Source organism: Eucalyptus grandis, chromosome 1 (genome assembly GCF_016545825.1).
Source record: "Eucalyptus grandis isolate ANBG69807.140 chromosome 1, ASM1654582v1, whole genome shotgun sequence".
NCBI lineage: Eukaryota > Viridiplantae > Streptophyta > Magnoliopsida > Myrtales > Myrtaceae > Eucalyptus > Eucalyptus grandis.
The window spans coordinates 15195086-15209305 of NC_052612.1; the positions used below are offsets into that span (position 1 = coordinate 15195086).

The 14220-nt window shown below is 37.6% G+C and overlaps 1 protein-coding gene across 1 annotated transcript; it reads left to right on the forward strand.

The window, feature by feature from the left end:
- Positions 1-12090: 12090 nt before the first annotated feature.
- Positions 12091-13543, forward strand: LOC104453867 (desmethylxanthohumol 6'-O-methyltransferase). Its single transcript, XM_010068501.3, is given in 5 exon segments — positions 12091-12219; positions 12222-12488; positions 12491-12545; positions 12548-12840; positions 13226-13543. Coding segments are annotated over 5 exon segments (1062 nt in total).
- Positions 13544-14220: the final 677 nt, after the last annotated feature.

Sequence of the window (14220 nt, forward strand, 5' to 3'; positions counted from 1 at the left end):
GCGCCAGGCTTCCATGTGGGTTGGGTCGGGTCGGATCGCCGTTAGGTCAGGTCGCTGGCCAGTGACTGGCCGTCCAACGGTTGTCGGCAATGACGTCTTCGATGACGTCATCCCAGCAATTACCGTGACGTCACAGTGACGTCAGCATGCGTCAGTTCGCCGACCGGTGCGTGCCGGTTCGCCGCCGTCGGCGTGCACGTGCCCGTTCGTCAACCGGCGCGTGGCGCCCACGCGCAGTGGCTTCTGGCTGCGCATGTGGGCGCGTCCGGCGTCTCCCGGCGGCGCACAACCCGTTAACGGACTCGTCTCGATGAGCCCTTTCACCCTATGTCTTCAGAAATCGATTTCGACTTACAAAAACTCGAAAAAATGGACGAACAGTGCTCGGGTATCGGGATTTTGCACCCCGATTTGTGTCGGCCAATTATTTTCGCGAAAAATCAATCAAAAAACATGAAAGGGGTCGGAAAACATGAACTAGAGCTCGATACCAATGTTGGGATTTGTCGGATTCCCAAAATACCGGATTCGACACTAAATCGAACCCCTAAAACGAATGCGGAAGATGAAGCCCGGAAATTCACGTGTATCACCGATCCTAAAGCACACCACGGAATCGAGCGTACCTTGTTAGCCACAGATTAAACACCAACGCCGATAAGAGGAAGAGAAAACCGATCATGTTCGATCCGATGACGTCGATTGGCCTTGGAGGGAAGATGGCGTCGCCGTTTGCGCTCGTTTTTCTTTTGGAGAGAGAGTGGGAGAGAAAACGTACGTTATTATGCCAAAGGGTGCGTTCTCCCTCTCTTTCCTCCCTTATATACGTCCCCTCCAAAATAGAAACGTACCCCTTCATCGTATCCCTTCATCCATGGGCCCTAATCCTTTGGGCCGGACTTTTAGGCCCATCATGGGTGGACTGGCCAACTTAGGCCCATCACCTAAAACCATCACCAGGAAATGAACAACCTCCTACAAAGCAATTTATCCTTCTTTCTGCTTCTAAGATTCCAGCTCCAGTCCATTTATTTTCACGAAAAAAGACCTGGAATCACAATGCTTGACTAATAAGGTATCTGTGGGTCGACTCACCTGAAGAATGCACATGGTTGGATTTACATTGTAGAAAAAAAAAGGTCAGAAATCGCAATGCTTGACCTGTCTCCAATGTCTCACGCTAGCTACGTTGATTTTGCAGCCAAAAATAAATACGAATATTCTCACCGACCTCAGTGCAAATATAGATGCTAAAATCAAATATTGCTGCTTCAGATTTGACAAAACCGAACATGATGGAATCATACAATTTCTCCTTTTGGGGCCTACAAGCGACAATAATGTGTTCAAAGTGCTTTGAGCAGCTAACAATTTCCTATTATAGTGCTAATTCCAACCTCACAAACGTTAAATTGAAGGAATGTGCGAGTTTAGTGATACCTTAGTAGTTGGTGACAAGAGTGTCCATATCGATGTACTAAAACCCCAATTAGGCAATTATCGAATTAATAATCAGATTTCACATTCTAGTGAATCCCCCTTAGTTTAGTGACAAATTTCCACATATTATAGATGAAAATCGCTGAATACATCATATTAACTAGGCTTAAAATATACTCTCACGTGTCAACTTCAGATCGTAAACCCATGTCAAGTTCATATTCATCATCGTAAGACATTACGTTTTTTTCTATATTAAAAGTAAGCAGAACATTGATGTGTTTTTGAAATTCATATTTTTTCTTATCGGAATTAGGCTTTGTCAAAATATCTACTTTCATAAATGTGGAATCAGAGATATCATTTGAAGGATACTTCTACACGGTTGGGTAAGAGAAAAAAGGGGAACGACTCCGATTAATTGATGGTGGCCTACGCTTTCCATGAACTTTGTGATTTTTAAATTAATATCAATTAACCTATTACATATCATTTTGTAACTTTTCTTTATCAGAACGTAATTTTCTTTTTGTCGTTGTAAGTTCTATAGATCCAATAATTCGTAATAGTCCACCCCCCAAAAGTCATCTAATGAAGTTAACAATATTTTTCTTTTTCTATTACCAGTAAATTATCTAAACAATGGTAAATTTCATTTGACACACACAGTTGATCTCATTAATAGTAAATTTAGTTGTAAAATATTCTTCTACAACTTTTCTTTACAAGGTGTAATTTACCACGAAAATTAGTGATCTGTCTCAATTAATAACCATTTTTAGGGCAAAAGTTATCAAAAACCCAAACTATGCTCACCATGACATATTTATCATAATTTTTTCTGTAATACAAAACATCTCAAACTTATACATATGTGTTGTGTTTACCCTCCATCAAGATTTTGTTAATGAGAACCATAAAAAATCTGCCTACATGAACGTCGAAAAGCAAACAATGTTGACGTAGTGTCCACGTGGTGTCCACGTGGCGTAAGTGAAACAAAAGTAATATTGTTTTGACTTCATCTGATGGAAATGAAAAGAATTAAAAAAGGAAAATAGGGAGTAGTTGAGTGTGGACGGGGGAACTAGTGGGAAGCGAGAAGAACAAAAACAGAAAAAAACGGAGATAGACCGAGGAGAGAACTCGCGAGGAAAGGAGTGGGGAGGATTTTGAATGACCGTCCCCATTTGTCGCGGATGAAGATGAGGCGTGTTTTTATTTTTGGTTTGATTGTTAAATGCTATGTGAAACCTCGGAGTCTCTAGACTCGAAACCCAGCACTTTGAAAACTATATATATATATTCAAAGTGAGGCAGAAACTATTTGTCCCACGATCTATGGTTTCCTCGAGCTACCCACTTTGACAAATTAGCCAAGATTTTGACCAGATACAAAATGTTCGATTTGGTTCTTAAACCATGTGAAAAGTTGACTAATCAAATTGAATAATTTATAAGTTCAGGGATTATATTGTAAATTATGTTAAATTTCATGGATTGCATTAAATAAATTATAAATTTAAAGGCCACATTACACGTCAGATCATAGTTTAGAGATCATTTGTGTGATTTTCTCATTTATCTCTCATCAACTCCAATCTATATGTTCGCATATTCTTTGAAGGAAAACCAAAACCAACATCAAAAGGGGGAAAATTTCAGGAAAAACAAGAAGCTAAGAGAATCTTAATCATGAATTGCATTAACAAACCCTGATCAGACTTGTTTTCTGATGACCACAGATACCAGCACAGTAATGTGAGCTTGAAACTGATGACCCAAACGGAAGATGATAGATTTGCGACCTTTGCGAGAGAAGACGGTTTAAGAGGAAGCTTTTTAGCCTTGTGGTGGGAAATCTGAGAGTAAATGCGAGGAGTCGAAGAGAGATGGTGAAGTGAGACTGTCAAAAGTTCAGACGCATGCCTATTGATGCTCAGGTAAGATATTAATAGTGGTAAGTTCAGTCAATCTCGAGCGGTCATAGCCAAGCTTGATGACTCAAGCACCCCATGTTGGCCGTGGCCACGAGCTTAGTGAAGTTGGAGTGACCATGGCCCCAAGCGGTGGTGGCCGGTGGCCGAGAGGAGTGGCTTTAGATTTTTAGCCTTTTTATTTTTATTTATAAATCCTTGTTCTTTTATGTTTTTTCTTTTTCTGTGTGGCACCTAATTTGAAAAGTAATAAAAATGTTTTTTTTTGGTTAATCACGAAATTAACGAAAAACTTGATTACATCAAATTAAGAAATTGTAGAACTTAATTATATCGTTTTTTAAAAGTTCGAGACTTCTTTATATATTAACTTTCTAGCCGGTGTTTATATTCTCTAAAGAATGAGGTATCAAGTTTTTTTGTTCGGAAGTAGGCATAGGTAGCGTTCTTTCTCCTCTATAAGAGCTTCTCTCTTGATTGGGAGCTTTCCTAGCATCACAATGATGTTTTCTTTCAGCTACCTCCATGATCGTCGTCCCCCGTTTTTCTCGATCTTCCATAATCCTTCTCTATTAACATTATTGTAAATATAGATAAGCGAATCGGATAAAATTACAGAAGGAATGAAAGGAAATCGAGCACTGAGTTTATATAGTTCAGTCTGAATATTGGAACTTATGTTCACAGAAAGAGTAGCACAAAATTTCACTATAAAAATAAGCAAAACAATGAAAATTAAAATCACTCAAGCACTCAAATATCCATTCAGTACTTTTTAAGTCTCAATTATATCCAATAATTCACAGTGTTTAATTTCTCATAATTTTGAGTGAAACCTTACTCAAGAAATTAAATGTACAAATCTCTCATGGGAAGGACTCTCTGCACTCTTCTATAATCTCAAAGCCCCCTCTCTCAATCACCGAAATAACTTGGTGCCTTCTTGGCCAGCAAAGAACTTGGCGCGCAATTCTTGTCCAACGTCTAGTACTCTCTTTTCAGCACGCAGAAGTCTTCTACGTATAAAGGAAAAGACAAAGCAAGCCCACCATAATTCATGGACATGCATGCATGTGCATGCATTAAAAGAGAGAAGAGAATGGACGAACGAACCCTCCTTTCCTCTTTCTTCGACCCTTGCAATGAATGCCCACCATTGCGCTTTTCTTCATGTACGGTAACTCCCAAGCTTTCTTGAAGAAGTCCAGCCTGAGCGCTATATTCCCTTCACACTTCAGCCGAATAAAACAAAAGACAGAGAGCTTCCATTTGCATTAAATGGAGGCAGCAATTTTGGACTATTCCTCTTGCGGCTGCACGCTTCCTTCTGGCCACACAATTCATCCTTGAACGAGACACGTGCATAGTAATTATTGCACGGATAACAAAAGTCAAAAGACGTTCGTCAAAATTACTCGATTTAACTTGCACTATTTATTCGGTGGACTGAAATTCGACACATATTTTAACAATCAATAATTAATTTTACCTATTTTCGGTCTTAGGGCCTATTTGTTAAATCATGTTTTTATTTCCCGAAACTAAAATTTATATTTTTTTATTTCGGGAAACAAAAGAATATATATATTTGATAAAACTTTTATTCTCGAAAACAGATTTAAAATAGAAATAAGAAGTAGAAAAAAGTGATTTTGTGTTCGAAAATAATTCCAATAAATATTTTTTTCTATTATTTTTCTTCTTATCTTTTCTTTCCTTCTTTTCCTTTTGGTCTGTCGTCGGCAACCTTGCTGAAGCCTCGCCGACCTCTGGTGACACCGAGCCTCCCAGCCCCATGGTGAGGCCATGCCTCGCCGGTGGCCTAGCGAGGCTTCGACAAGCTCGCTGGCACTTGTGGTGGCCTGGCAAGGCTTTAGCGAGCTTGCCAAACCTCGCTCAATCGGTCGCCGGCCGCTGCCGTGGCCAACAACGGCCACAAAGGAGGAAGAAGGAAAAAAAATATAATAAAAATATTTAAAATTAAAAGAAATAGAAAAATTATACAAGTTTATTAAATGCATTTCTACTCTTGGAATATAAAATTTTTGTAGTTACCAAGCGCGTTCTTATATTTAGAAATTGTTCTCAAGAACAGGAAAAAAAAATTATTTCTGTTCAAATAGTTACCAAACGCGCTTTTAGTTAACAAGTCTATTTGGCATTGTTTCATTGCCTTAGTTTCTCCAGCAATATCCCCAGCACCACACACTGCCCCTATCAACTGTTCGACAATATTTTCGAGTTGATTCTCTGCCATTCCATTATCTTTTTTCTCATCACACGATGGCTGCGGAGGTTCCCTTAACAAAACCCAATCATCTCTGATGGGCGATCTTCTAGGGGATCATTTTGTTTGGCGCAGTTGATGATGAGGAAGCTGCGAAGGTTTTGACGAGAAGCAGTTTGTCAGAGAAGTAGTTCAGTCGAGTTGCTTGGCTAGTGTTTTAAGGAAAGGGCCCTCCAATGAGAAGATGTAGTTGGGCTCTTTTCCTAATTGGCACCATGATAAAAATATGGGGAAGAGAGCCCTTACCGAAAAAAATATATATATGGGAAAGTGAGAATGTATAATTTCTCTCTATTTAATAATGAAGAATACATTAGCCTACTCATAATCTTTATAAGATGACTATTTAATATAACCTGAAATGTAATATCAATTATAATCAATCAAGATAAATCAAGAATTTGTACGATCAAATGGAGATAATGCATAATTTTAATTAATTTTGGAAATATAAAATTGGGATCTGCAAATATTGAATCATTAGATCTTTCTGTTTCTTACGTTGCCCATGTCTTCTATCAAGACCGTTGTAGTAACATATTAACGGGTAAATATCACGTAATAAATGCGGATAATATTTTGGCAATAATTGGGAAATATAAAATTGGGATTTGCAAATATGAAATCACCAGATCTTTCCATTTCTTATGTTCCCGACATCTTCCATTAAGACCGTTGTGGTAACATATTAACAGGCAAGTATCACGTAATAAATACAGATAATAAATAGGACAATAAATCGGAATTAATTGGGAAATATAAAATTGGGATCTGCAAATATGAAATCACTATATCTTTCCGTTTCTTACATTGCTGACGTCTTCCATCAAGATCGTTATGGTAACATATTAATGGGTAAATATCACGTAATAAAAGCGGGTAATAAATCAAAATTAATTGGGTAATATAAAATTGGGATATGTAAATATGGAATCACCAAATCTTTCCGTTTCTTACGTAAGACCGTTGTAATAACATATTAACGAGCAAGTATCACGTAATAAATAGGGCAATAAATCGGAATTAATTGGGAAATATAAAATTGGGATCTACAAATATGGAATCACAAGATCTTTCCATTTCTTACGTAAGACCATTATAGTAACATATTAATGGGCAAGTATCACGTAATAAATCGGGCAATAAATTGGAATTAATTGGGAAATATAAATTTGGGATTTGCAAATATGGAATCACTAAATTTTTCTGTTTCTTACGTTGCCGACGCCTTCTATCAAGACCATTGATAACATATTAACAAGCAAGTATCACGTCATAAACGAGGGTAATAAATTGGGCAAGAAATCGGAATTAATTAGGGAATATAAAATTGGGATCTGCAAATATGAAATCACCAAATCTTTCCATTTCTTATGTAAGACCCTTGTAATAACATATTAACATGTAAGTATCACGTAATAAATGGGGGTAATAAATTGGGCATTAAATCAGAATTAATTGGAAAATATAAATTTGGGATATGCGAATCACCAGAGCTTGCCCATTTATTACGTTGCATACGTCTTCTGTCAAAACCATTGTGGTAACACATTAACGAACAAGTATCACATAATAAACGCGGATAATAAATCGGGTAATAAATCGGATTTAATTGGGAAATATAAAATTGGGATCTACAAATATGGACTCACCAAATCTTTCCATTTCTTACATTGCCAACGTCTTCTATCAAGACCATTGTGGTAATATATTAATGGGCAAGTATCATGTAACAAACATGGGTAATAAATCGGAATTGATTGGGAAATATAAAATTTAGATCTGTAAATATAGAATCACCATATCTTTCCATTTTTTATGTTGCTGACGTCTTCCATCAAGACCGTTGTGGTAACATATTAATAAGTAAGTATCACATAATAAACGTGGGTAACGAATCGGGCAATAAATCGAAATTAATTGGGAAATATAAAATTGGGATTTGCAAATATGGAATCACCAGATCTTTCTATTTCTTACATTGCCAACGTCTTCTATCAATCGTTGTGGTAATATATTAACAGGCAAGTATCACATAATAAACGCGAGTAATAAACTGATCAATAAATCAAAATTAATTGAGAAATATAAAATTAGAATCCACAAATATAAAATAACCAAATATTTCCATTTCTTACTTTGTCGACATCTTGCATCAAGATTATTGTGATAACATATTAGCGAGCAAGTATCACATAATAAATGCAGATAATAAATTGAGCAATAAATCGGAATTAATTGGGTAATATAAAATTGAGATCTGCAAATATGGAATCACCAGATTTTTCCGTTTCTTACATAAGATCGTTGTGGTAACATTTTAACAGGCAAGTATCACATAATAAACGCGGGTAATATACCCAACTCTTTCATGGATAGTATGAACCTTCCTAGCTATGCAGTGGTGGCAGATCTTTTCTCCCCTGCGGGTTGTACGCTGAAAATTTTTTTGGAGATGTGGGGTCTTATGTTACCTACTCCTTCTATGACCTGTGATCGTTTCACTTGGTGGGGTGATTCTTCTGGTACATTCTCGATGGCTTCTGCTTGGAACATCATCATATCCAAAAAGGACCGTGTTCCGTGGGCGTCTCTTGTTTGGGATATTGCTATTGCCCCTCGGTTCCAATTCAATCTTTGATTGATCACTAAAAACCACCTTCCTACTTAGGTGCTCCTCTATTCGTATGGAAGAATTGATTATACAGTCTGTGCTTTTTGCAATGCCTTACCCGATTCTATTGATCATTTGTTCTTTCAATGTCCAACCTCAGCAACACTAGCTTACTTATGGGCTATCAGGTGCAACCTCCCTTGGCAAATTAGACCTTTGAAGGAGACTCTCAATTGGGCACTGAAATTCCTAGCCGGTAAGGACTTCTTCCACTGTATCGCGCCTTTTTCGTTCGGTGCCCGGTGCCATTTGATTTGTAAGAAGAGAAATAGCTTTATTTTTTTGAGGTGAAGCTATAGTGATCTCAGCTTTGAAGAATCACCTCATCAAGTTCGTCAAAGATAAAGTTATCACTTTTAGCAATGTTCCGTCTTCCCCAAGAAACAAGAGACTTCAGAGAAATTGGGGCTATGATCCCTCGGTTTTTGGTTAGGAGCTTTTGCCTCCTTTGCTGTCTTCATCTTGCTTTATTGCTTTTGCTCCTTAGGCTCTCCATTCTTCATTCTTCTTTTTTGTTGGCCGTGGTTCGGTCGTTTGTTTTAGGTTGGCTCTGTTTTGTCTAGCCTTATTTCACCTTCTCCCTTTGTGCTACTGCCCTTGAGGCTTTTCTTCATCTCCCTTCCACTCCTTCTGATATAGTAGTTAGAGTGCAAGTTTTTGGCGCGTTTTGTATATTGTCCATAGCTCAATATATTTTATTACTTTTACAAAAAAAAATCAAATAAATGCAGGTAATAAATCGGGCAATAAATCGAATTTTTTTATAAAATACATGAATGAATATTTAATATATTCATCTTGTCTAATGTATTTATTATGGTACATTTATATCATACATTATAAGTACATCTCCCTATACAATGAACGTTCATCTCCCTATCCAATACATGTATCATTTGATATATTGATATTAATGATAAGTGCATTCTTGTTTTCCTATAAATAGGAACTTAGTTTTTGTTGTAAACATAATAGTCACTAGAAATAAAATCTTTTCCTCTGACTTTCTCTACTATCTTTGGTGTTTACCTATTTTCTCTTTTCAATTTCTTTAGTCTCTTTATTACATATTTGCTACACAATATTTTACCACGTTATCATAACGAAGATCTATTGACTGAGTAAGTAATTTTTGCAAGGTAGGTGTTTTATTTTTATTAATCAACTTATACTTCATCTTCTTCTATCAATTCTTCATTTTTATTCTTGGCTCGAAGCTAAATTTAAAATCTAAAAGTATTCTCCTGCTCCTGAAGTGGCGGTGGATATTTGGAAATTCTTTTAATTATAAGGATTTATTTTTGTAAGAATTATAGTAAATATTGAAAAGCCCAAATTCCACATTTTGGAAGTGAGTAGAAAGAATTGTCTATCCCGGTACCTTGATAAGGAAATGCATCTCCAAGAGTAAAGTCTCGCTAATGCAATTACAGAGGATGAAACCTCAAATGAAAAGGATAAAGCAAATGCGTTGATTTTTATTCGCTGTCATTTCATGAGAGCCTACAAACTCAATATTTATCCGTTCGAGACTCTCGAATCCTGTGGAGGAGGTTGAAAGATAGGTATGACCATACCAAGACTGTTATCCTCCCTCAAGCACAATATGACTGACAAAATATCAGACTGCAAGATTTTAAATCAGTGTCTACTATAATTCTGCTTTATTTCATATTATTTCTCGGCTTGAGTTATGCGGATATCAAACTCACTAAGGCGGAATTATTAGAGAAAACTTCCTCCACATTCCATGTTTCGAATATTGTATTGCAACAGCAATACCAGCAGCGTCAGTTTGCCACCTATTTTGAATTAATTTCTATGCTCCTCACTGCTAAGCAAACTAATGAATTGCTGCTCAAAAATCATGATCTTAGACCATCTAGCTCAAAAGAATTGCTTGAAGCATATGCTAACTTTGAGAAAAATACTCGTCATTTTAAGGGCTATAAGTGCAGGCAAGAATATAATCCTAAAAGGGATGGCAAGAAATTTAACCACCCTAGAAAATCTAATTTTGGTCTAAATCATGGCAAAGAAAAGAAGCAAAAGAAAGTGATTAATGAAAGTATTTGTCATCGCTGTGGCATGATTGAGCACTAGTCACGTACTTATCGTACGACAAAGTGCTTTGTTGACCTATACCAGGCATCTTTAAAAAATACAGGCAAGCGTGGTGAATTTCATACCATTGAAATCAATCATATGTCCATAACCGCTGTTGAGACCAACAATTTTTCCCACCCTCTTGCTCCTGAAGTAGCAAATGCATCATCGGATGTCTCCGATTTCTTTAAGAACTTTGATTACTTTGATGAGGCATCAGATTGGTGGATGATAATTTAAATTTCGAATTTTATGATTCTAATAATTTCTTTTTAGTTGTTTCGCTTTAAATGTATTACTTTTTTATTATTCTTTCATATGGTTATGAAATGCTTATGAACCTTATATAATATTTATTTGACTCTATAACTAAGATGCAAGATTAATTAGTCCCAAAAGTGGTTGTATGGCTCAATTGAGGAAGAGATATTATGAACTATGCATTGCAGCATTGGTATGCTGCGAGTTCACAAGATGCAAGACTGATTAGCCCTAGCAGTGGCTATATGGCTCAATTGAGGGGGAGATATTATGAATTATGCATTGCACTTTTTTTCTTTCTGTTTGGTTTTTTTTTTTCCACAGGGTTTTTTATTTTTATTTTTAAGTGACATAGGAACCTCATACAGCCAGTAGCTGGCGAGTAAACCTAGGAGGACACGTAAGCAGGAGGACCCACCACCCCCGGCTTAAAGTTTTTAACGATACAATTAATACATCCATAAAAGGGAGAGATCATAAAATTTTTGCTCTACACTCTTTTTCTCTTTTGTCTGGTTTTTTGTCCCACTAGGTTTTTCCGGCTTAAGGTTTTTAATAATGCAGTATCATTCGATGCACATTTGTAATGAATACAATGAATATTCAAATAGGAGTGTTATGAAATATATTAATGAATGAAATACATGAATGAATATTCATTATATTTATCTTATCTAATGTATTTATTATGGTATATTTATACCATACATTCTAAGTATATCTCTTTATACAATGAACGTTTATCTCTCTATCCAATACATGTATCATTCGATATATTGATATTAATGATAAGTACATTCTTGTTTTCCTATAAATAGGAACTTAGTTTTTGTTGTAAACATAATAGTTACTGGAAATAAAATCTTCTCCTCTGACTTTCTCTACTATCTTTTGTGTTTGCCTATTTTCTCTTCTCAATCTCTTTATTCTCTCTATTACATATTTGCAACGCCATATTTTACAATAAAATTAATTGGGAAATATAAAATTGGGTTCTACAAATATGGAATAACCAAATCTTTCCATTTCTTACGTTGCAAATATCTTCCATCAAGACCCTTATGGTAACATATTAACGGACAAGTATCATATAATAAATTGGGCAATAAATTGGAATTAATTGGGAGATATAAAATTGGGATCATATTGGAAATAATAAAATATAACAGCAGTTTAGTTTATACATGGGACGGAGGTTTCTTCTGATTATTGCAACTCAATGAATAAATAAATAATTGAGATGATGCACCGAGTGAAAACACTTTAACATTCGGCTGAACCCGATGATTACCTTGCCCTATATATACGAACAGACGCTCTCTTCTTAACTCAAACACTGTCCCAAACCAAATAGGCGGGCGTACAGAGAGAGACAGCGAGAGAGAATGGCACCGCTCGATGAAACGTTAAGTGGCCAAGTCCAAGTATGGAAGCTCATGTATGCGTACGTGGACTCAATGGCGCTGAACTGCGCGGTGGAGCTCCGGATACCTGACATCATCCACTCGCTGGGCGGGGGCCTGTCACCTTGGCTCAAATAGCCTCCCACATCCCCTCCCCATCTGTCAAAACCTGCGTCCTCGGCCGTATCATGACGCCCCTGGTCCGCAAGAACATCTTCTCCGCGCACTACGACGGCAGAGAGATGCTCTACGGCCTCACCCCGTCGTCGAGATGGCTCTTACAAGGGGCTGAGCACCTCAACCTCGTGCCACTGGTACTGCTGGCGGGCCATCAGTATATGGTGTCCCCGTGGCACAGGCTTAGTGACTACATCAAGGACGGGGATCATTCCCGTTAAAGAGGGCTTATGGCTGCGAAATGTGGGACTTGGAGTCCCAGAACCTGAATTCAGCCGCACGTTCCGTGATGCGATGGCGTGCTCGAACAAGCTCATGATGAAAGCTATCGTGGATGCGTACAAGGATGGGTTCGAGCGCGTGGGATCTCTGGTGGACGTTGGAGGCGGGACAGGCAGTGCCGTAGCCGAGATAGTGACGGCGTACCCGCACATCAAGGGGATTAACTTCGACCAGCCTCACATTGTTGCTGCCGCGCCAGCGCACAGCAGGGTCAGTCATGTCGGGGGAGACATGTTTGAGGCCATTCCAAGTGCTGATGCTGTTTTCATGAAGGTAAGTATACTTGGTGCTTATTCTATGGACTCACATGAATTGAGTGCACTCAGTACTTGCTCCTCTGCTTAGCGATTCATTTGCTAATGTTTGTCATATAGTTTTAAATAAAAAAATTAGTAAACGATAAGTATTTTCATAAGCACTGAAATCTTCAACTGAATTTTAAAAAGCTAGTTTATACTAACAATAAATGGGAAACCCCGGGCATCAATTCCTCATGATCTCTATCACTGCATCTCCTTCGGAAGAATGTCACTCTTGAATATGATTGTTCAACTTCTAATGCACAAACTGCAAATGACAATCGACGCATTGAACATTCATGATTTAAAAAGTCATGATCGATTCACAACTAAAATTTTCATCTTCCTCCTTTGTACAGTGGATCCTGCATGATTGGAATGATGAAGATTCTGTAAGGATTTTGAAGAACTGCAGGAGAGCTGTAGCGGAAAAGAATGGCAAGGTGATCCTGGCGGAAGTTGTGTTGCGACCAGAGGGCGATGGCCTCTTCGATGACACGGGGATAGCTTCCGATCTGACCATGATCACTCAAACCGGAGGTAAAGAGAGGACCGAACCAGAGTGGAAGAAGCTTTTGGAGGAAGGAGGCTTCCCCGCTGCAATATCTTCCAAACCCCTTCCTTGTTGTCCATCATTGAAGCCTTCCCAGCTTGATTGTGGTTTATTCAGAGATTGACTACTTGTCGGCTACTTATTATGTATTTACGTTTTTCCTGCTAGACCCTCTTGTCAAATTGATTTAGCGATTAAGCGTTCGATTTGGATAAAAAAATTCTATGTCCAAATCAGAGCGTCTTCCAATTATATTAGCCTAGGGGGTTACACTCCATACATGTGGATGAGGCAACTTATTTGTATTTGTGTGGTTAATAAAGCCGAAAAGTTTTATTATCCCATGTTATATAAAAAATCATGAAAGTTATGGGAAATCGCTTAATTATATTCCAGTTGTTTCCAACAATATTAATAACAAGGAATAACAAATATGAAATAATGATTTCTTTAGGCTTTATAAATATTATTTTGGGTCACGTGCATAATAGAACATTTAAGAGACTTAAATAACCACTTCCGTTGATATATGAATATGATGACAATTATTGCAACAGCAATACTAATAAGACCATATATTCATGCTCCTTTTTTTTTTTCAAGATCCAACAGGACGGGGAATTTTCGCACCACCTCCCGCTCATCTTCCTTGCCTCGTGCTCATGACCCTGAGCTCTTTTGTCCTCATCTACATGTCCCCCCTTCCTCTCTATTGGCTTTCCTCCCTCATCACGAAGCAAGCACAAGACCTCTCTCATCAATGGAGCGTTCCGCTTGGCCTAAGAACCTCTCCTCCAGCCG